This window comes from Brassica napus, chromosome C9, assembly GCF_020379485.1.
Source record: "Brassica napus cultivar Da-Ae chromosome C9, Da-Ae, whole genome shotgun sequence".
NCBI classification, from domain to species: Eukaryota; Viridiplantae; Streptophyta; class Magnoliopsida; order Brassicales; family Brassicaceae; genus Brassica; species Brassica napus.
This window is the reverse complement of record NC_063452.1, coordinates 39,072,389-39,095,296: the sequence shown is the minus strand read 5'-3', so window position 1 is coordinate 39,095,296 and position 22,908 is coordinate 39,072,389. Positions and strand designations below refer to the sequence as shown.

Genomic DNA, 22,908 nt, shown 5'->3' with positions numbered 1-22,908 from the left:
AAACTAGTCGAATCATATTTTAGTCATATGGCCGTTTTAAACTATATGTTGGTCATATGCCAATTTCTAATTAAAAGTAATTTGATGTGTTAAAATTTTGATAAAGCATCAGCTAAATGCATATTGGTTTCAATCGAGACTTTGTTAGTATACTTTAATTTTACACATTAACTAAACAACCATACTTTTAAGTTACTTTGAGCAACTATATATCTACCTTTTTTTTGACAATAGACTCTAAACTAAGTAAGTGAACCAACCGGTTTCCAAAGCCAAAACCTGAGGTGTATAATTGACATATAAAATAGTTGAAAGTGTAGAATTGACATATAAAATAAATGAAGAAACTTCTTACTCCTCATTCAAGCTTGTCTGCAATTGTATTTTGTGCCTTTTATAGTTTATCTACCATTGTGGTTGTTTTATTTGTTTTCCAAATGATTGTTTTATTTGTGAAAAATATATTATTATTTGCAATAATGCATATCGTGAAAAGAGAATAAATAATACTGGAGCATTATTACAACAAGTTTGTGCCGATATTTAAGCCTAAGTAAATGCAAGGTACGCACGTCGCACGTGACGTGATGAACATGGATTAGATCTCCTCTTTCGGAGGAATAACTCGATCCTCTAAGTATTTAATGACTTACATTATGTTCAAATTGGTCTGTCATGCATTTCCTGTACGAAATTTTTCTATTCGTTGACTTTTTTTTTTTTATAACCGTAGTGTTATCCCAAAGGCTTTCTAGGTCCAATGACTAATCACTACGAAGCCCGCAGCATCCGTGTTTTCTTACCATTTAAGGCGTCCCGGATGGCCAACGAGAATCGAATCCATGGCGGTACTCACAGCTGTGAGCCCTTTACCACTAGGCCAAGACCAATTGATTATTTGTTGACATTTTGCAAACAAGTAGTTTTATTATTAATACTATAATAAGGCTGCCATATTATAATATCAATCTTTGATAATTTTAATTAAGACTGAATTTCAAGATCGATGTTTCTAGTTTTAAAAGAAAAGAAAAATTTAATAAATTTGGAATATGAAAAAAAAGCTGATATGTATATGCATTTTCTAATTTGTTTGGAATCTAACACTCTTAAACGATCTGGTGAAACTTAAAATAGTACTAGCTACGGATCTGCGCTGTGCGCGGATATTGTTCTCCCTAAATTTAATTTATATTTAGTGTTATATAATATATGTATATAAAATATATATGTAATTGACATCTATATAATATAATTTATAAATATTTTGAATTGTGATGGTGTACTAAAATATGTCGTTCATGGTGTTGTTTTTCTCTGTGCACAAATTTCCAATGTTGTACCTGATGTATTTTTTTTCTTTTAATTTTAGATGTTTTGTTGGTAATGCTATAGTTGACTATAGATGAGTAGTATCGATTTATGAAACTATGTTAACTGATTAATATGAGGTCTTTCTAATTATTTTGGATGTACAGAGAACTAAAATATTTGGCCCAAACATTATATGGATTTAATTATAAGATAATAAGGATGGGTTAATAAATTCCTTTATGGATCAAGCCCAATAATTAACAGAATACAATTTAATATATAAACATCTAATCTGTTTAGGCCCAAACGTGTAACAGAATTTAGTCCGGGAAAAAAATGTGTAAAGTGAACTACTTTTGTTTAACTAAAGATTTTTTTTGTCTGTGTAAAGTTCGAGAACCTATCTTCTATTTTTTCTATTTTCTCTCTGTTCTTCGATTACCTTCTAATTTCTACCGAAATAATCTATGAATCAACCTTTTCACCAGGAATTTTGTTTTTATCAAGACAAAGATGAGGTTTAATCTATCAATAGGAGGAAAATCAAAGGTTATAATCTCTACCCTTATTCTTAAATTTAGACGGATATGAAACTTTAATATAATAGGGTTTGTTCATCTAATTGATTTTCTAGATATACAATTCCTGGTAGATCAGACGGTGAATTGAGAGATGGAGTATTAGAAAAGGTGTCACAGTTTTTACAAACGACCAGAAGCAATATCAATCTGGGATATTCGCAACAACGATGTCATTCATCAAGTACATCGTTTTTAAGAAAAGATAAGTTTCTTGACCTTATTGAAACCTAAATTAATGTTGGTTTTCCAAAAATATCCAATCTGTTGTTCTTTGTACTGCCTTTTTGTGTCAATTAAATTATATTTTTCTTGTCTTGATCTTATTTTTCCTTTGTTGTCTGGTAACTGATATTTGTTTTGTTCAGTTAAAGCTAACATATGATAATATATATATTCATTAGGTAATTCGCAAGGACAGGATAAAAAAAAACAAGGGAAAACATAGCATTGGAACAGCTCAAAAGAAAACAATTTCAGAGAACAAAGGTTAGTACTTTATCTAATGTATTTGTATTGAGTAAGCGTGAACTAAAATCAGTAGACTCATTATAGGGATAGACGGGTTATGATTGTACAAATACCTGGATTTAAATTTGAAACTGATTGGTGGTGAATAGATGATTATCTTGATCGTTGGTTGTTCTATGTATTGTTGAAATCTCTTATAGTCAAGTTTTATTTTGACTGGATTGATATTGATCGGTAGACCTTTACACGAAATGATAGTTACTTGACAAATTTCTATTTTCTTATGGATCAAAACATGATGATCAATACATGTTTGGTTTGACTTCAAACCTCTACTAGGAAGATAGAATTATCTGCAGTAGATTGTGTGTGCTAAATAGAATAACAAACTTGAATTTATTTAGTTGAAAAGTCGAAACAACTTTGAAAACTTGAAATCAAATGTATCTGAAGCAAAAATAAAACACAAAACACCAGTTGCACTCCGCTCACTGAAACAAACTCACTTTAAGACACGATCATTACTCCTCTCAGTTTTCAAGATTACTGAAAACTTCTTTGAAAACAAAATTAGTAGTTTTGCTTTGCGGCTTACCCTCTTTATCAACAATCAGAATTTTCAAACCTTTCTTGGACGTAACCCTTGAAATGGCAACATAAAGCTGTCCATGAGAAAACACTGGCCTAGGAAGGAATAGTCCCACTTCAGACAGTGATTGTCCTTGACTTTTGTTGATGGTTATTGCAAAAGCCACAGCTAAAGGCAGTTGTCTTCTACGCATCTTGAAAGGAAGTCTTTTATCTGTTGGAGTAATCAACAATCTAGGAATATAAACGACTTTACCAACCTTGGCACCTGTTATGATTCTAGCTTCCACCATAAAATCCATAAGTTCAGTGATTTGCAATCTTGTTCCATTCATTAAACCCTCATTAGGATTAATGTTCCTAAGCAACATAACATGACAACCAATCCTCAATCTTAGACTATGATTTGGTAGACCAGAAACTTTAATGCTGTTAAGGAAGTCGGAACTGAGGGCATCATTATTGACCGAAGCAGTATCAGATGGATCTATGCTGTCAGATGAGGTGTAAATCATTTCTTCACCTGATGGAAATAACCGAATTTCAAAAAGGAGTCAGTGTGTATGCAATATAATGAAAAAATTATAATAAATAAAACAAATGTCTTACCATCAAGCTTAGATAACATATGATCATTAATCATGTTAACATCCTCATTAGTTGGACATAAGATTGCTCTCTGTTGGAAAAACTTAGGATCTTTCATCCCTCTCAGTGAATCAGTGTCTCCATAAATGGCAAGACTTATAGTCTCTATAGGATCGTCAGGGTCCATAATTAGAAATTCTTCTGGAATATCAATTAAAGCCTCCCCATCATTAGGCTCTGATACTCTCCCGTCCCCAACAGCCAAAATCCACTCTGAAAATTCTTTTAGATCTTTGGCCTCTTCATCCGTTAGATGATTTGAACACAGTCTCATATTCTTTGTAAGTTTCAGAACCTTGAAATGTTCCCATAGATATGATGAGTTCATGGAAGCCAACACTGATGAGTTCATGGAAGCCAACACAATCTCAGCCCTACCACCTCCTGTAATCACATGAAGTACTTGTCGAAAATCACCTCCAAACACAATAACCTTTCCACCAAAAGGTTTTTTATCATGATTCCCCATCAGATCATTTAAACTTCTATCTAAAGATTCAAAACAATGCCTGCTCATCATTGGTGCTTCATCCCAGATAATTAGAGATGCCTCTTTAATCAAATTAGCCTTATCTGATCCATGAGACAATGAACATGTAGTGAACTCATCTGGATTGATTAGTATGCTAAAACGGGAATGAGCAGTCCTACCACCTGGTAACATCAGAGAAGCAATCCTGCTAGATGCAGTATTAAGAACTATATCTCCCCTAAACCTCAACGCAGATGAAAGAAGTTTCCAAAGGAAGGTTTTTCCCGTGCCACCAAAACCGTAAACAAAGAACATTCCGCCTTTATCTTCAACAACTGCAGTAATGATCTCATCGTAGATTTTTCTTTGTTCATCAGTCATCTTTAGAAAATCTATATCATGAGTGGCCTGCAATTCTTCCAGATCGTAATCTAGTTCATCCAAGATCAAAACATTTTCGATCGGTTTGGCATTGTCAGGAAGCTTTGGCATAGACTCATATAGTGAAAGTGAACTCCCATTCCTTTTCATAAGCTTCTCAATCTCTATAAGAGCATACAATTTCTTGTCATTGTCGCTCAGTGTAAAACATAGTACGAACACAACAAATTTAGTCACGCTGTATATTATAATTCGAAAATGAGCTCTTAAATGTGCGGATTGTTTAACCATCCAAAACATCATTAAACTCAAACTGAAAACATAAGTCTAAGCGCGATTATTAACATCATATATACTTACAGATGGTAGTATTGTACCTTCGTTTTTTACAAAAGATTTAGCAAACTGAAAACATCATTCGCATGGTTAGAAGATGGTAGTATTGTACCTGGCCTATTAAAACGAAGTCTGCGATTATACTCGATATCTTCTGATAAGAGCTCCCATGTTTTTTTGCCAAACAACCTCTGGTTGAGTCAGACTGTCTGACAGAAGCATTAGAACAAAAAGATCACGAACAACGGCTGCAGAACTATCATCACTACGCCTCACTAAATCATCTATATACTCCTGGTCATCATCCAGTATTCCCCGAGCAAAACATGCTTCTTTGTACCCCTCATAAAGAACACCATTATAGGTTTTAATATCATCAAAGCTGGTAGGACCTTTGACATAGTTCAACAACACTCTTAAATAATAAGCACTTTCCTGTTTACATGGGGCATAGTTGATTCTTCCAACGCTGAATCCTTGTTTCCTTCTACTGAACTTCTTCTGACTCTTCGAATATGTATAATAGTTGGGAATCTGAATATATGTAAGAGTCCGAGCGAAAGGATCAACTTTATTCAGCTCAAACCAAGCCAAAAACATTGTGTTTTCTAGGAGTTTACGACCAGCAACGTCCTGAACTTTGTCCTTCCCCTTAAAGATAATGATCTGTTTCCCTGGTAGATGAAATGTAAGCTTCTCCACTGCTGTGGATCTATAATGTATTGGAAACTTAAAAATCCTCCACGATCCTTCACAAGTGGAAACATATCTACAATAATCACAACAATATAAGTTAGAAATCAGAATGAAGTCATACTAAACTGCAAAATAATTTGGATAGACGCCTAAGTAAATATTCAACCTGCAATCAAAGAAATTCTTAATTTCATTGTTTTTAATCTCCACAGCAGTGGAGTTCGCTGCTTCTGAGCTTGCTGCAGCTGAGCTTGCTGCTGCTGAGGTTGCTGTAGCTGAGTTCGCTGATGATGAGTTCGTTGGAGCTGAGCCCGCTGCTTCTTGTGGCCCTGGTGGTTTGACTACCACAGTTACACGGTCGGCTCCTTTATTAATGTATTTAAATAAATACTTAATAGAACAACTTGGTTGCACCACTCCACATTAATGTGTGCTCGATAACGAAGTGAGAGTTTCTTGTTATAAGGGATGACCCATCTGTTATCACATTACAAACCATTCTTCTCAACATAACTGTTAGCTTGCTCACGTCTCCTATAAACAAGAAATCCATCTTTTTTCACTCTAGTATTCCCAGCGAATGGTTTAGGAAACATTTTCGAACACTGACCATTTTCCATACATGGTGAATTCATATTAGCAGCTCCACACGGACCATGAATCATGGATTCCTTAACAACATCCTAAAGATCTGGATCAGTTGATTTATCTGGAATCTCGGCTGATATGATTCTATCAATGTCTTCTGTTTTTGAACAAATTGCTGACCTTGTTCATTCATGTCCGAGTTGCCATAATTTTCTGACTCCTTGATAAAGTCGTAACTATCCGAACGCAAACATGTCTGGTTAAGCTGCAAATACCTCAGTCTGTTGGATTTGATGGTAGTATAGGCATCAACTATGAATTGTTGAAACAACCTTCTTGAATAAAGCAGAACATGTGACTCATTTTCTCGCTCTTGCATCCGGAAAGCAAAAAACTGCCTCATACTGATAGTATCCTTTTTGAGTTTCTTTGAAGCTTCTGTGACACCCTTTTTAATACCAACCCTGAATCCATCTTCACAATACACAAATAGTAGAGGATGCTGAAGTGCTAGATAGGAAATATGAATCTCATCAATCCTTGTAAGTCGACCAGACTTGTGCTGTATAACAATATCCCGCTTATCCATTCCTAGATTAAAATCTCCAGGAATCAATGCAGCAACCTCAGATGCTGTTGGCGTATTATATGTCCGACCATCTTTGTCACTTCTACTGACAATTCGCATGTGGAAAGTCTGATCAGGATTCATTTGAAATCTCTCTCTTGCTGATCGAAACTGCGCGACATATGGATTAACAGCATTCAACATATTCATTATAGGCTGAATAATATCTTTGCCACGTCTGCGCATTTTTGCCACTTCTGAAAACATTCAGTGAATAACAATCGTTTAGTAAGTATACAAAACACTTTTTCTTAAATGTAACATCACTTATTGACAAAACCATATTAGTTACCTCAGAGCATTAGATCTGTTTTGAACCTCGTTCTCTGTGTCAACAATGTAAAGCTGTCCAAACTTGGCATAGCCTCCTTCAGATGGGGTTAAACTTCCCATGAGATGATAATTTTCACCATGAAGCACCAACATTTGTGGGCATTCGTCCCTTTTTAACAGATTTATATACTTTTCCACCAAGAGAAGTGAATGAGAAAACCATATTATATGATCTGGTATTCTTCTGAAAATGTTTACTAAGCTTATCATTTCCTGTGAGAAGCTTCATTAGAACCTCAGGGGGTTTCTTTAAAAATGGCAGCTGGACTTGACCTTGCATGCAACACAATGTAAATATAGGTTTTCGTCTATATTTGCTCTTATTTATGCGTTCGCCTAACCACATGATAGCTCCACAATGAACACAAGTGTAAGATGGGTCACCTTCATCAACATAATCTGTTTTATAAGATGAATGTAGGTTAGAAACACATATTACATATTTAAGTAATAAAATGAGAAATTTTTACTAACCTTCTTCTTTGGATGACACTGCTTTCGCTTTTGTCTTCACCTCAGTGAAGGTTTTCTTAAATAAAGCTGCTAGAAGATTAACTCGTCCAGATTGATCTACTTTCTCTGGTTCTTGTACAGTAGATTGTTCATCATCTGAAATTTCAGTATCAGAACTGTCCTGACTACTGCATTCAATTTCTAGATCATCACATTCATCTATGGAGCCTAGAAAAATCTGCAAAATATACCCACTAAATAAATTATAAGACGTTTGTATTTTCATAAGTTAAATGATAATACAAACTTCCATTCATTCTCTGGTTGAAAAACAAAATACCTCTGTTCTCTAGTTCAGATTTTTTTGAAATTCTTGAATCTATTGTGGTTTCTCTGGTGTGTGTCATTTTAATGTTTGTCTTTGTTGTGTTTTGACTTCCAAATATGACCTGACTTGAACATGATCCTCTTATTGTACTTGAGATGGCTGCATAGTAAATTGAATTATAAGAGGATACTATATAATGAAAAAACAAAAATTTAACTATCATTGCAGTATTTGCTATCATCACTGAATTAAGATATTAAACATACCTTCATGTATTCGACTCTTTTTAGTTTGTTTAGAGTTGTCATTATTTTCTTTGTCAAAAAAAACTACAGAAAAACATGTACGATATGAGTTGAATGATAAAACAACTTAGTATATAACTTAGTATCAATATAAAATATAAACACCTCGTTTGTTTGTAGGATTTGACACTGTTACTTGTGTTTGGAACCTTGATGAAACCTTTCTATTGGTAACATCATGCAATAATCTTTCAAAAACAGTACTCAAAGGGACATCTTTATTCTTTTTATGATCTATTCTCTGTTTAGACTGAGGTTTTGAACACAACCGATGACCATCAGCTCCAAGGGGAGGTTGATGCTTTCTTTTCATCCTGTCCATTATAAGAGTAATGTTAGCCGAAATAATTTTTATAAAACATCATGTGGATTGAAATATAGTTGTCTAATCAAGTACATGTTTTGATTATGAAGAATAGTATCCCTACCTTTACAACAGTTGTGATAGGTATAAAATTGCTCAATGACTGCAAACAGTTTTGATAATAGCAAAAGTTTTTTTCTTTGGTTAGAGTCACGACACCTTTCTAATTCGTAGTATAGGCGGGACAATGAAAAAATTAAAATGAAAAATAATGAAGTTAAGATTTTTTTACATATTATATCTTGCTTAATCTCTGTTTAGATCACAACAATATCTCCTATAAAATTAGTTTTAGATTATATCTTAACCGATTAGTTTAATGTGTTCCTTTGTTTAAAATATAGATAGTTATTGTTTATAACAGCCTTTATAGGATGTATACTCCCAACTTAATTTGTTTTTATAGGATGTATATGGATTTGACGATACAATTTTGGGAAAGGTTTACAAAAGGGAGTCGAACTACAGCTTATTACAAGTAAGAATATCCACTCTGTGCAAGTTGTGAGAATAGAGTACATTTCCGTATGCGAATAGATTTAGTTAAGTGCGATGGATAACTATAATTTAATAGAGTAGATTTACACTTTTTATTATTTGGTCGTTAACTTAGAGCAATAATATGAGTGTGATATTTATTCAAATTCCTCTTTATCTTTATTGATAAAAACCAAACAATAAGACATTGAAATAAAACATATAATAGAAAATTAAGAAAAACATGTTTTTGAAACTAAAACCAAAACCAAAACCAAATAAAAACACACGCAGCAACTCAGTTTACTCCCCACCATTCTTTTCCACCTTGATTATCTTCGAGCATTGTTTCTTAGAAGTAGAAGAAAGGTCATCAATTTCATTGTTTCCTTTTCGTTTTGATAGTGGAGTTGAAGACAAACATGTGGTGTCCACTCTCAATACTGATCAAAGATACCTTCAAAATCACATAATATATTAAAAATCATTGACATAAATATGCTTAATACAATATCTACTTAATATGAATAACAAAATTTTGGCCAACCTGTCCTGATGAACGGTCTGATAAAGCAATGTTGGTCAATGTATCCTCAGTATTCTCATCGTCAGACTGAGATATGATTTCATCAGCAGACCATGTCTTTCCAGTGTTAAATATATCAGCTCCATAGTCAACATTGTCTTTGCTCACATACACACCAAACTTGAAAGTTTTACCAATAAGATCATTAATAGCATCAGACAAGTCTTCTGGATCCTCAATCTAAAGATGAACAAATAATACATTAAAAACGACTGCATATATAAAATATATAACAATGAAATGAAAACTTTTACATACCTCTTCTAGAGAACCATCTAAGAGCACTTCAGCACTTACTCCCAAAATGGGTTCAGCAATACTATCAAGAAGCAGGACTCTAGTTTCACCAGTGTCATCCTTTATGAGTAGATGTAGTTTAAACCTAAAAATTAAAAAGTTGTAAGTTATATAGATCGGATACATATGTAATCTATTAAGATTGAGAAACACACTTAAGAGCAACATTGGTTATGGACTGATGGCATCCATCACAACGCCACAGATGTTTCACAGGCACCACATCCCTTTTGGTAATGTCGGTCAACTTTTTGAAGTGACACTTAACACAACAAAAATAATACCAAGCCCAGTCTGTATCAATTGCAAAAATCGTGCCCTTAACAATGCACTTTTCAGTCTACAAATATAACATATGTATTAGTTTGTACAAATGTGTTGATTAATACAGTATATACATGATATTAGAGTAGAAAACTTACCTCAGTCGCCATTATGATATCAAGTATTGATCTCTCTGGATAAGTAGACCATTTATCAAGTGGGCGTTTGTTTCCTTGAGTTTTTGCAACCTCATGACTACCAGTAGTGAGAGCAATGTCATTATTTGGCAACCTGGATAGTAATTAAACCTTTGAGACAGCACATTTATGTATTATTGTAATACAAATATTTAGTAGGTGAAACAAACAAAACGTACACTTGTAGATAGTCTTGGACGTCAAACCCGGGTGGATTTATTTCAATTGTGGAAGAATCAAATGCATTTGTTATCTGAACTTGTCCTGCAACAAAGGATGAGAATTTAGAAAAGGGATCAAAGTCGTTTTAAAAAATATATATTTGTTAAGCGTTTAGTAGATATCTTACCCTTGTAAACATTGATTTTGGCAAATCTCAGTAAACAAAGAAAGTTTTGATTCACTTGAGCAACTTTGGATGTATGTAACATTTGTTCAGCAAACTGACCCCGAAGACAACATGCTACTTGCTGATCTCTAATAATAGAAGAAAAAAGCAAACATTATGAAAACACGTATTGATAATATATGAAATGTAAATTTGCAAAAGGTCATTCACAGCTTACTCTGTATCTGTTAAAGTGAGTTCAAGCTTCTTTGTTTCTTTACCACCTTGCGCAGGCACAACCTGGATATCTCCAATATCAATTGCTTGACCAATAACATCTACAACCATATTATTAAAAAAATTGAAGATTAGGGATGTCTCAACCGAAGCCTATAAGGTTATAAGGAAAACACTTATGAGTTACCAATTAAAAATTTTAATCAAGACTTCCGTTCATGATTTCTTTGAAAGAGGTTAATGATAAAAATTTATCATCATTTTCAGGGAGGAATTGGTGACGTTGGAGTTACTTATGATGGACATCTTGTACTTATGACTCGTCGCTCGATACTTTCCAGCAGATGCAGTCAGTAAGAAATTCTCAATGAATCTTCATTGTCCAACCTGAAGTTTTTTAACACGACCATAGAAGAGTCTCTTGCAGGTACAATGAATCTTAACACCCTACATTCACAGATAAAATCTCAGTTTAGATGTTAGCATTACAACCATTTAACACCATTACTCGAGTTAACAAATAGAAAAACTAACTCTCTTATCTGCTAGTATGAACTGAAGAGAGTCTCCACCAGAATAAGATGAATGTTGTGTCCATGAATGCAGAACTTTCACTTCAACCTTCCATGTTGTTTTGAATGGTTTGACATCGTTCAACAAAGTGATCGGGTCCGAGGTAACCATAGGCATATTAGTCTAAGTTTTTTTTTCCATATTCGGGTGTAGAAAGTATTAGTTGATGGATGATTATTTATAGTGATGTGCTAACGATTAGGTTTAATGAGTGTCTCGAAGATATTTTGAGATCCACTTTAAAAAGAATCGATAGCATATTCTATTTTTCATAGTTTGTTGGAGTTGTTACATGAAGTTAAGATATGAAAGATCATGAATGTAGATGGGAAGTTGAGTAATAGGGAGGTCGGATTATAAGGAGGAAAATCTTGTTCAAGTTTAGATATCAACTTTTCAAATATAACCGAATAATTTAATAACGAAATCATATTAAGTTGTTATGGTTATTTATTGTGCACGTCAAGTTAGTATAGATTTGATCAAATCTGTTCTGAATAATATCTTTCTAATTTTCTTTTAGATAAGGATATTATTTACATGATCAAATACATGAATGATTTTTATGTTGTGCTAAGACCGATTGAAGTTAATTTCACTTACAATATTGTGTTCATAATGACAGGTTTCTCTAAATATAACAGAAAAGAAAGTGATTTCAAAAACAATTTGAATAGAAGCAAATATGATAAAACATATTCATGTTCTTTGTGTGATTATGATGTTTGTAAGAGCAAAGAATCAATCAACTTAGAGCCAAGTTATATCTATACGAAAGTGAGGTCCGAAAAGTGTTATTGTTGCTAATCTAATTGGAGGTAACAATCGGTATGAAATTATCTTAGATTAAAAGTTGGTTTAATTTTAGTTGGCCGGTTTTATTGACTTAGTATTGTGTAATATAATTATATTGGTATTGTTTCAAAATGGCAACTTGGTTTAAATTAAGTTGTAAGTTAAGTTGATATATTCAAGGAACCAAACACATTTACATGTCCAAACACGTGCTATTCTAAAGGAAGTCCAAATTTAAATGACAACTTGTAAATGGTAGATAAAAATTAGGACTCTAAATTAATAGATTAGATGCAAGGGAATGCTTATGTACTAATCAACTTATACCCAATACAATTTCAGCTCGGTTTGTATGAAGTCTGAAACGGATACACAAAGTGAAACGTTTTATCATCTTAGAGCATGATTATTGATGGGTTTTTAGGGTGGGGTTCTTAGCGGAATATAAGAATCCGTCTCTTAACTTTTAACTAAAAAAGCTAAGAACCATCTCTTAAAGGTCTAGTCTTAAATATGGTTTCCAAATCAGTTGCAGTGCGATCCGAATTTCGAGAAATAGTTGAAAAAGGAAAATGTCCAAATACAGACTCTCATTTGTGACGGATGACGCCATTGAACATGAATGGAGTGTTTCCTAATGTTCTATGTTAATTGTGAATGCATTGCATTTATTTACTTAGAAGAAAGTGAACAACTATCTGTAACGACCCAATTCCCAGCCCAGTGATTTCGGCCCGTCAGAGCCCGTCAGTTGCAGGAAGCCCTTGGTGAGTCCCATATATAAACCATTATCCCCCATTATTTATTCTTCAGAAACCCTAAGCGTTGTAACTCTACAGAGACTGAGCCGTCACTCAAACCTGAGATCGTACCGCCGCCACCACCACGTCCAGAGCCGAGATCGACCAGTTCACCGCCGATCCCAGACGAAGGTAACCGGAAATCATCTTTCCGATTTGTTTTTAAAAACGGCCGTTCATTCAATCGATCATAACTCACTAACCATTTGGAATTTCGTAATTCTAAGACCACCATCGTGATCGTGACGTCGAGACGAGTCGGGACCAAGAAGATCAGCCGGAAAGTCGCCCGGACGCGCCGTCAAGCGCGGCATTTCTCCCGCGTCGTTCCGCGCGTGTGGCACACGCGCCGCCGCCGTCCTCCACACGTTCCGCGCGTGGATCTCACGCGCCACCACCACGCACCGTGTTCAGTCGCCGCCGTTGATTCTGGTAAGCCGCCGTCCTTTTTCCGCCGCCGGTGACTCGGCAACTCGACCGAGTTGACTCGGCGAGTCAACCCGGATCCGGTCAACCGGTTGGGTTAATCGATTTTGATTCGGTTTAGGTTAATCGGTTATTTATTAAATCGATTTCTGGTTTAAATTAATTAAATTGGTTAAGTTAAACCGGTAGTTAAAATTGATTTAAATTCGGTTATGGAAAACCGATTTGGTTCAATTCGATTTCAATTTGGTCAAGGTTGACCGGCTTGGGTCAGAGTTGACCGGGTTGACCTTTGACCAGCGGGTTGATTTGACCAGATCGCCGGTTATCCATTTTTAACCGTTCGAAGGGCGTTCTGACTCGATTTTTTGCCCTGATTTCAGATTTGGAGTCTGTTTGAGCAGTTGGAGTTCATAGCTATTACCTTTCCACGTTGCTAAGGTGAGGGTCTTTTCCCGAGCTTCTCTTACACGGCTTAGGACCTCGAATAAGTATAATTTATTTCTAATGTGTTCCGTCTGTGTGAAATCGAGTCTGTCATTGTTTGTTTAGTTTTTAGGTTCTTTGCTTAAACCGGAACTAGGGTATTAGATGGTTCAACGGTGCTTGTTCATTTATAATTGATAATATATATGTATATAGTATATTGAGGTGATTGGGTGTTAGCTGACCATGGAGACGTAATTCTGTGTGTCGGCCGGAGACCAGTACATTGGTTGTGGTGTATGCTGCGGCACAGCTTAGTCGATCTGTTGTGCCAAGGCTTCGAGGTCGATAAATCGTCTACGGGCGTGTGTTACCGAACACATATTCGGTGGTGTTTTGGCCTGTTAGTGGGCAGCGAGTGTGCACCTCGCTAGGACTGTTGTGTGATCTTTGGGTACTTTAGGTACCGTGTTTGCAACGTGTTAGGATTAAATTATATTTATTCGGAGTGCTCTGTCCGGGTCCATGGACTTCGGGTTTAGTATCCCATACCTCACTGAGTGACTTCCCCGTTACTCACCCCTCATTTGCCCTTTCAAGTGAGACTGACGAGTAGGAGATTGATCGGACAGCTGGTGCTTTTAGGCGTTTTCCTTTGTTCTATTTCTCAGACTTTTATTTATTATTTTGACGATTATTTCAGTTATTTCGACTATGGGATTTATGGATTTATTTCGTTATTTATATGAAAGTCGACTTTCAGACCTTTTTACGGATTTAAGATATAAGTTGTGATTAGTAGCACGCCGGTCTCGAGTGTTAATGAGACGGGTGTTACAATTTGGTATCAGAGCGGGGTTGTGTCTCGGCCCTGACCCGGGACGCCGGTTAGGGGACCTGATTTTTTTTAAAGATTTTTAAAGTTTTCAACGGTTTTCAAAACTTAGAAGCACCTTTCTGTTCGGTTATTTTTCAGCAATTGTTAATGATCTTATTTAACAGAAATTAATCGTTTCGTCCATTCTCTTTCCAGATGCCGCCAAAAAGAGGAACTAAGCGTACTCGCACCGTCAGGGTCAGAGCTGATGCTCGTGAAGTTGTGGATGATCAGGGTGCTACAGGAGGTGTTCAGGCAGAGGGTGTGCAGCCTGCAGCCCCACCATTTGATCAGGCTGCACTCATGCAGATGGTTCAGCAGGCAGCTACCCAGGCTGCTATTCAGCAGGTTACGCAGGAAGCTGCTCGTGTAGCTGCACAAGAAGCTGCCCATGTAGCAGCACAAGAGGTTGCCCGTCAGTTGGCTGCTGGCCAGCAGATTCCACCGCAGCAGATTCCACCGCAGCAGATTCCACCTCAGCAGATTCCACCTCAGGTTCCTGTGCAGGGGGTTCCAGAACAACAACTTCCTCAGGGTTTACAGCAACCACCACTACCACCACCTCCACCTTTACCGGTTTACCGTGTTTATGATGAGAGGTTTTACAGACTTACGACTCAGATGCGGAACATGGATATGGAGCATTTTGGGGGAACAGTGGATGCTACAGTTGCATATGATTGGAAGCTTGGTCTGCAACGGAAATTGGAGATTATTGAGTGTCCACCAGAGGTTTCACTTAGGTTGGCTATGCAGTACCTACGTGGAGATGCACTTGTGTGGTGGGAGGGAGTACGATTGGGCCATCGTGGGCCTGATCCGCTTACCTTTGCAGATTTTATTCGGGAGTTCGATAGGAAGTACTTTCCAAAAGAAGCTATGGATAAGAAGAAGAGTGACTTCGAGCATGTGAGCCAGGGTGGCATGACAATCAGGGAGTATGAGGTTGAGTTCAACCGACTTCGCAGGTTTGCAGGAGGTGGTATTACTAAGGAAGACCTGATTAGGAAGTTTTTGGGTGGGATGCGAGTCGAAATTCGCAACAGATGTCGTGTCGTCACTTACCACAGATTGGGAGATTTGGTGGAGAAAGCTGCTGAGCAGGAAACAGGTTTGGCAGAGGAATAGAAGCTCCTCAAGTCATCTCAGAGTAAGTCTGGAAAGACTGATGAGTCTCACAGGAGGACCAGAGACCAGTTGGAGGCACTGTATTGTGCTCGTTGTCGTCGTCATCACAGCGGAGAGTGTCCCAAGTGTTTTACTTGCGGAAGGTGGGGACATTTGTCAAAGTATTGTCGGGTGAAACCAGCGGATGCGATTTCGGCCAGTCAGATTGCAGCACCTACAGTAGCCAACAAGGTTTGTTACAATTGTTATGAGCCCGGTCATATTGCCAGAGAGTGTCCAAAGAAGGGGCAACCAACGCTCCCACCAGCTAAGCGTCAAGTCGTCGCTCCACGTGTGTATGCCCTAGGAGAGGCCAATGGAGCTGAGGCGACAGCCGGTACGTATCTTTGCCACACTCGTTAATCTTGAGTGCTATTGTGGTTGTGATTACTATGTATAGTTAAAAAAATTTATGAGCAGGATCAGTTTCTGTTGGAGGTGAGGTAGCTCACACTCTTTTCGATACGGGAGCTTCTCACAGCTTCGTGAGTTCGCGACTAGTCAAGGCTTGGCCTTTTCAGGGTGTCTTTGAACCAAAGACTAAGCAGATTCAGACAGCCGACACAGAGAGAATTGGAGCCACTGGCGTGCATCGAGATGTTCCTATCTTACTTGGAGGGTTCGTTTTCACCGGAGACCTAGCAGAGATGGAGCTAGATTACTACGACGTTATACTTGGAATGGATTGGCTGTCATGGCATCGAGTGGTTTTAGATTGCCCGAAGGCAAGGGTTCATATCCCTAGAGAAGAGGGGAAGATCACATTCCAGTGTGTTCAAGCTCACCGGGGAATTTCTATTGTCTCCATGATACATGTTGAGGATTTATTGGAGAGAGGAGCAGAGGGGTTTCTGGCGACTATTTCGATGGTTAAGAACGACGGACATCACGAGTTGCAGGACATTCCGGTGGTTGAGGAGTTCGAGGATGTATTTGAGGCCTTAAAGGGACCACCACCAGCGAGAAGAGATGCTCTCACTATTGAGTTGGAACCAGGGACAGCACCGGTTTCACGGGCCCCGTACCGACTAGCGCCAGCAGAGATGGCTGAACTAAAAAGACAGTTGGAGGAGCTATTGGGTAAGGGTTTCATCAGACCCAGTACTTCACCGTGGGGAGCACCAGTACTGTTTGTGAAGAAGAAAGATGGGAGTTTCAGGCTTTGTGTTGATTACAGAGGTTTGAACAAGGTGACCATCAAGAATAAGTATACACTTCCGCGTATTGATGAGTTGTTGGATCAGTTACATGGAGCCTCATGGTTTTCTAAGATTGACTTGGCATCAGGTTATCACCAGATCGCGATAACAGGGGAGGATGTGCGGAAGACGGCTTTCCGCACACGTTATGGATATTACGAGTTTGTGGTGATGCCATTTGGGTTGACGAATGCACCTGCAGCGTTCATGAAACTTATGAATGATGTTTTTCGCGAGTACTTGGATAAGTGCGTGATCGTCTTCATCGACGATATTCTGATTTATTCTCGGAGTTGGGAAGAGCATGCTCATCAATACGCGGAAGTTGGGAAGAGCATGCTCATCAGTACTTGGATAAGTGCGTGATCGTCTTCCACCGCAGCAGATTCCACCTCAGCAGATTCCACCGCAGCAGATTCCACCTCAGCAGATTCCACCTCAGGTTCCTGTGCAGGGGGTTCCAGAACAACAACTTCCTCAGGGTTTACAGCAACCACCACTACCACCACCTCCACCTTTACCGGTTTACCGTGTTTATGATGAGAGGTTTTACAGACTTACGACTCAGATGCGGAACATGGATATGGAGCATTTTGGGGGAACAGTGGATGCTACAGTTGCATATGATTGGAAGCTTGGTCTGCAACGGAAATTGGAGATTATTGAGTGTCCACCAGAGGTTTCACTTAGGTTGGCTATGCAGTACCTACATGGAGATGCACTTGTGTGGTGGGAGGGAGTACGATTGGGCCATCGTGGGCCTGATCCGCTTACCTTTGCAGATTTTATTCGGGAGTTCGATAGGAAGTACTTTCCAAAAGAAGCTATGGATAAGAAGAAGAGTGACTTCGAGCATGTGAGCCAGGGTGGCATGACAATCAGGGAGTATGAGGTTGAGTTCAACCGACTTCGCAGGTTTGCAGGAGGAGGTATTACTGAGGAAGACCTGATTAGGAAGTTTTTGGGTGGGATGCGAGTCGAAATTCGCAAGAGATGTCGTGTCGTCACTTACCACAGATTGGGAGATTTGGTGGAGAAAGCTGCTGAGCAGGAAACAGGTTTGGCAGAGGAACATAAGCTCCTCAAGTCATCTAAGAGTAAGTCTGGAAAGACTGATGAGTCTCACAGGAGGACCAGAGACCAGTTGGAGGCACTGTATTGTGCTCGTTGTCATCGTCATCACAGCGGAGAGTGTCCCAAGTGTTTTACTTGCGGAAGGTGGGGACATTTGTCAAAGTATTGTCGGGTGAAACCAGCGGATGCGACTTCGGCCAGTCAGATTGCAGCACCTACAGTAGCCAACAAGGTTTGTTACAATTGTTATGGGCCCGGTCATATTGCCAGAGGGTGTCCAAAGAAGGGGCAACCAACGCTCCCACCAGCTAAGCGTCAAGTCGTCGCTCCACGTGTGTATGCCCTAGGAGAGGCCAATGGAGCTGAGCCGACAGCCGGTTCGTATCTTTGCCACACTCGTTTATATTGAGTGCTATTGTGGTTGTGATTACTATGTATAGTTAAAAAAATTTATGAGCAGGATCGGTTTCTGTTGGAGGTGAGGTAGCTCACACTCTTTTCGATACGGGAGCTTCTCACAGCTTCGTGAGTTCGCGACTAGTCACGGCATCGAGTGGTGTTAGATTGCCCGAAGGCAAGGGTTCATATCCCTAGAGAAGAGGGGAAGATCACATTCCAGTGTGTTCAAGCTCACCGGGGAATTTCTATTGTCTCCATGATACATGCTGAGGATTTATTGGAGAGAGGAGCAGAGGGGTTTCTGGCGACTATTTCGATGGTTAAGAACGACGGACATCACAAGTTGCAGGACATTCCGGTGGTTGAGGAGTTCGAGGATGTATTTGAGGCCTTAAAGGGACCACCACCAGCGAGAAGAGATGCTCTCACTATTGAGTTGGAACCAGGGACAGCACCGGTTTCACGGGCCCCGTACCGACTAGCGCCAGCAGAGGTGGCTGAAATAAAAAGACAATTGGAGGAGCTATTGGGTAAGGGTTTCATCAGACCCAGTACTTCACCATGGGGAGCACCAGTACTGTTTGTGAAGAAGAAAGATGGGAGTTTCAGGCTTTGTGTTGATTACAGAGGTTTGAACAAGGTGACCATCAAGAATAAGTATCCACTTCCGCGTATTGATGAGTTGTTGGATCAGTTACAGGGAGCCTCATGGTTTTCTAAGATTGACTTGGCATCAGGTTATCACCAGATTGCGATAGCAGGGGAGGATGTGCGGAAGACGGCTTTCCGCACACGTTATGGACATTACGAGTTTGTGGTGATGCCATTTGGGTTGACGAATGCACCTGCAGCGTTCATGAAACTTATGAATGATGTTTTTCGCGAGTACTTGGATAAGTGCGTGATCGTCTTCATCGACGATATTCTGATTTATTCTCGGAGTTGGGAAGAGCATGCTGAGCATTTACGGATTGTGTTGGACAAGCTCAGAGAGCATCAACTATTTGCTAAGCTGAGTAAGTGTAGCTTCTGGCAGAGAAAGATTGGATTTTTGGGTCATGTGGTTTCTGAGGCAGGAGTTGCTGTAGATCCAGAGAAGATTGTCGCAATTACAGAGTGGCCGACACCTAAGAGTGCTACAGAGATCCGTAGTTTTCTGGGTTTAGCTGGTTATTACAGGAAATTCGTCAAGGGATTTGCTAGTATCGCCAAACCGATGACTCAGTTGACAGGCAAAGATGTTAAGTTTGTGTGGACAGATGAGTGCTCGAAGAGTCTCACAGAATTGAAGCGACAACTCACAGACACGCCAGTTTTGGTACTGCCGAGGCCAGGGATACCATATGAGGTTTACACAGATGCGTCAGGTACTGGTTTGGGTTGTGTATTGATGCAGGATGGTCATGTTATCGCTTATGCATCACGTCAGTTGAGGCCTCACGAGGTCAACTACCCCACCCAAGATTTGGAGTTAGCAGCAGTTGTTCGCTAAAAATATGGAGGTCATATCTATATGGGGAGAAAGTTCAGATCCTCACAGATCACCAGAGTCTTAAGTATATCTTTACTCAAATGGACCTGAATTTGAGACAGTGTAGATGGATGGAGTTGTTAGCAGATTACAACTTGGATATTACATATCATCCAGGTAAGGCCAACCATGTGGCAGACGCCTTGCGTAGACGCATGAGTGATGTTTCAGGAACCAAGGAGGTTCAGGAGCTGACTGGAACAATTGCTAGTCTCAGATTGTGTGCAATCACTTCAGATGGGGAGACAGCTGGTCTTGATGCTTTGGAACAAGCAGGTTTATTATGGAGGATACGCAGAGTTCAAGATGATGATGAGGCTTTGGCTAAACAGATTGAGATCGAGAGTATTGGATATCATACAGCTTTGAGCGGGATGTACATGTACCGGAACCGAGTTTGTGTGCCAGATGATAAACTGCTACGGAAGGAAATTTTACAGCAAGCACACAACTCACGTTTTTCTATCCATCCAGGGAATACCAAGATGTACAGAGATTTGAAGCGTTATTACCATTGGACTGGTATGAAGAAAGATGTTGCTACATTTGTATCGCAGTGCCAGACATGTCAGATGGTTAAGGCTGAACATCAAGTGCCTAGCGGATTATTGCAGAACCTGCCGTTGCCAGAGTGGAAATGGGACATGGTGACTATGGATTTTGTGACTGGACTTCCGACAACCTTTGGTGGGAGGAATGCTATTTGGGTGATTGTGGATAGAATCACCAAGTCTGCTCATTTTATAGCGATTAAGAAAACAGATGGAGCTGATCAGTTGGCGCAGATTTACCTTAGAGAGATTGTGAGGTTGCATAGAGTTCCTGTCAGCATTGTATCGGATCGAGACACAAAGTTTACATCTGCGTTTTGGAGGGCCTTTCAGAAGGCGCTTGGGACAAAAGTTCATATGAGTAAAGCTTATCACCCGCAGACAGATGGACAGTCAGAGAGGACTATTCAGACTTTGGAGGATATGCTCAGGGCTTGTGTTTTGGATTGGGAAGGAAATTGGGGAACGTATCTACCTCTAGCGGAGTTTGCATACAACAACAGCTATCATTCAAGTATTGAAATGGCACCATATGAGGCGCTTTATGGTAGGCCTTGTCGTACACCACTTTGCTGGACAGAAGCGGGAGAGCGACGACACTTAGAACCTGCAAGGTTCAGGAGACAGTAGAGCAGGTGGAGATGCTCAAGTCTCGGCTTAAGGAGGCTCATAACCGACAGAAGAGTTATGCAGATAAGCGCCGTAAGGATTTAGAGTTTCAGGTGGGCGACCTGGTATACCTGAAAATGAGGACATTTCAGGGAGGATCTAAGACTCGGAAGCTAAAGAAGCTTAAACCAAGATTTATGGGGCCGTATCCTATTTTGTAACGGATAGGAGCAGTTGCTTACAGATTGGGATTATCAGCAGAGTTGCCGGACTTCCATGATGTGTTCCATGTGTCAGTGTTGAGAAAAGTTGTGAGAGAGCCAGAGCTCATTCTGCAGCAGCCACCAAGTGACCTTGGTAAAAATTTGTCTGCCCTTTGTCAGCCAGTACAGATTTTGGAGAGGCAAATGAAAGCGGTTCAGGGGATGATGACTAGTTTGGTCAGAGTCCGTTGGGAGAGAGACGGGATCCAGGAAGAGACCTGGGAGACCGAAAATCAGTTGAGTATTGACTATCCAGAGCTTTTTGAGGATGGTATTGGACAGTCGGTTCAGGAGCCGAATTCGGGGTCGAATTCCTTATTAGTGGGGGAGAAATGAAACGACCCAATTCCCAGCCCAGTGACTTCGGCCCGTCAGAGCCCGTCAGTGTTGCAGGAAGCCCTTGGTGAGTCCCATATATAAACCATTGTCCCCCATTATTTATTCTTCAGAAACCCTAAGCGTTGTAACTCTACAGAGACTGAGCCGTCACTCACACCTGAGATCGTACCGCCGCCACCACCACGTCCAGAGCCGAGATCGACCAGTTCACCGCCGATCCCAGACGAATGTAACCGGGAATCATCTTTCCGATTTGGTTTTAAAAACAGCCATTCATTCAATCGATCATAACTCACTAACCATTTGGAATTTCGTAATTCTAAGACCACCATCGTGATCGTGACGTCGAGACGAGTCGGGACCAAGAAGATCAGCCGGAAAGTCGCCCGGACGAAACGTCAAGCGCGGCTTTTCTCCCGCGTCGTTCCGCGCGTGTGGCACACGCGCCGCCACCACGCACCGTGGATCGTCGCCGCCGTTGATTCTAGTAAGCCGCCGTCCTTTTTCCGCCGCCGGTGACTCGGCCGGTAACTCGGCAACTCGACCGAGTCGACTCGGTGAGTCAACCCGGATCCGGTCAACCGGTTGGGTTAATCGATTTTGGTTCGGTTTAGGTTAACCGGTTATTTATTAAATCGATTTCTGGTTTAAATTAATTAAATTTGTTAAGTTAAACCGGTAGTTAAAATTGCTTTAAATTCGGTTATGGAAAACCGATTTGGTTCAATTCGATTTCAATTTGGTCAAGGGTTGACCGGCTTGAGTCAGAGTTGACCGGGTTGACCTTTGACCAGCGGGTTGACTTTTGACTAGATCGCCGGTTATCCGTTTTTAACCGTTCGAAGGGTGTTCTGACTCGATTTTTCGCCCTGATTTCAGATTTGGAGTCTGTTTGAGCAGTTGGAGTTCATAGCTATTACCTTTCCACGTTGCTAAGGTGAGGGTCTTTTCCCGAGCTTCTCTTACACGGCTTAGGACCTCGAATAAGTATAATTTATTTCTAATGTGTT

The 22,908-nt window shown here is 39.6% G+C and overlaps 2 protein-coding genes across 13 annotated transcripts; one reads left to right on the top strand and one right to left on the bottom strand.

The window, feature by feature from the left end:
* Nucleotides 1-614: 614 nt before the first annotated feature.
* Nucleotides 615-15,998, top strand: LOC106423924. Of its 12 annotated transcripts, none has more exons than XM_048770155.1 (11): nucleotides 615-1,863; nucleotides 1,949-2,381; nucleotides 8,890-8,961; nucleotides 10,926-11,029; nucleotides 11,137-11,296; nucleotides 11,476-11,545; nucleotides 12,068-13,004; nucleotides 13,077-13,169; nucleotides 13,265-13,469; nucleotides 13,847-13,904; nucleotides 14,923-15,998. In XM_048770155.1, the coding sequence occupies exon 11, from the start codon at nucleotides 14,923-14,925 to the stop codon at nucleotides 15,892-15,894; it is 972 nt and encodes a 323-aa protein (XP_048626112.1). In that variant the 5' UTR covers nucleotides 615-1,863; nucleotides 1,949-2,381; nucleotides 8,890-8,961; nucleotides 10,926-11,029; nucleotides 11,137-11,296; nucleotides 11,476-11,545; nucleotides 12,068-13,004; nucleotides 13,077-13,169; nucleotides 13,265-13,469; nucleotides 13,847-13,904; the 3' UTR covers nucleotides 15,895-15,998. The 12 variants fall into 12 exon arrangements, with proteins under 12 accessions (XP_048626112.1, XP_048626111.1, XP_048626107.1 ...); XM_048770154.1 differs by having other exon boundaries at nucleotides 11,431-11,545; XM_048770150.1 differs by having other exon boundaries at nucleotides 11,419-11,545.
* Nucleotides 9,340-11,559, bottom strand: LOC125592653. The gene is made up of 10 exons (XM_048767979.1): nucleotides 11,404-11,559; nucleotides 11,257-11,316; nucleotides 10,871-11,022; nucleotides 10,654-10,781; nucleotides 10,484-10,568; nucleotides 10,266-10,398; nucleotides 10,128-10,183; nucleotides 9,805-9,928; nucleotides 9,508-9,726; nucleotides 9,340-9,417 (listed from the first exon to the last, which is right to left on the bottom strand). Exons 1-10 carry the CDS (start codon nucleotides 11,557-11,559, stop codon nucleotides 9,340-9,342), a joined length of 1,191 nt encoding a protein of 396 aa, XP_048623936.1.
* Nucleotides 15,999-22,908: the final 6,910 nt, after the last annotated feature.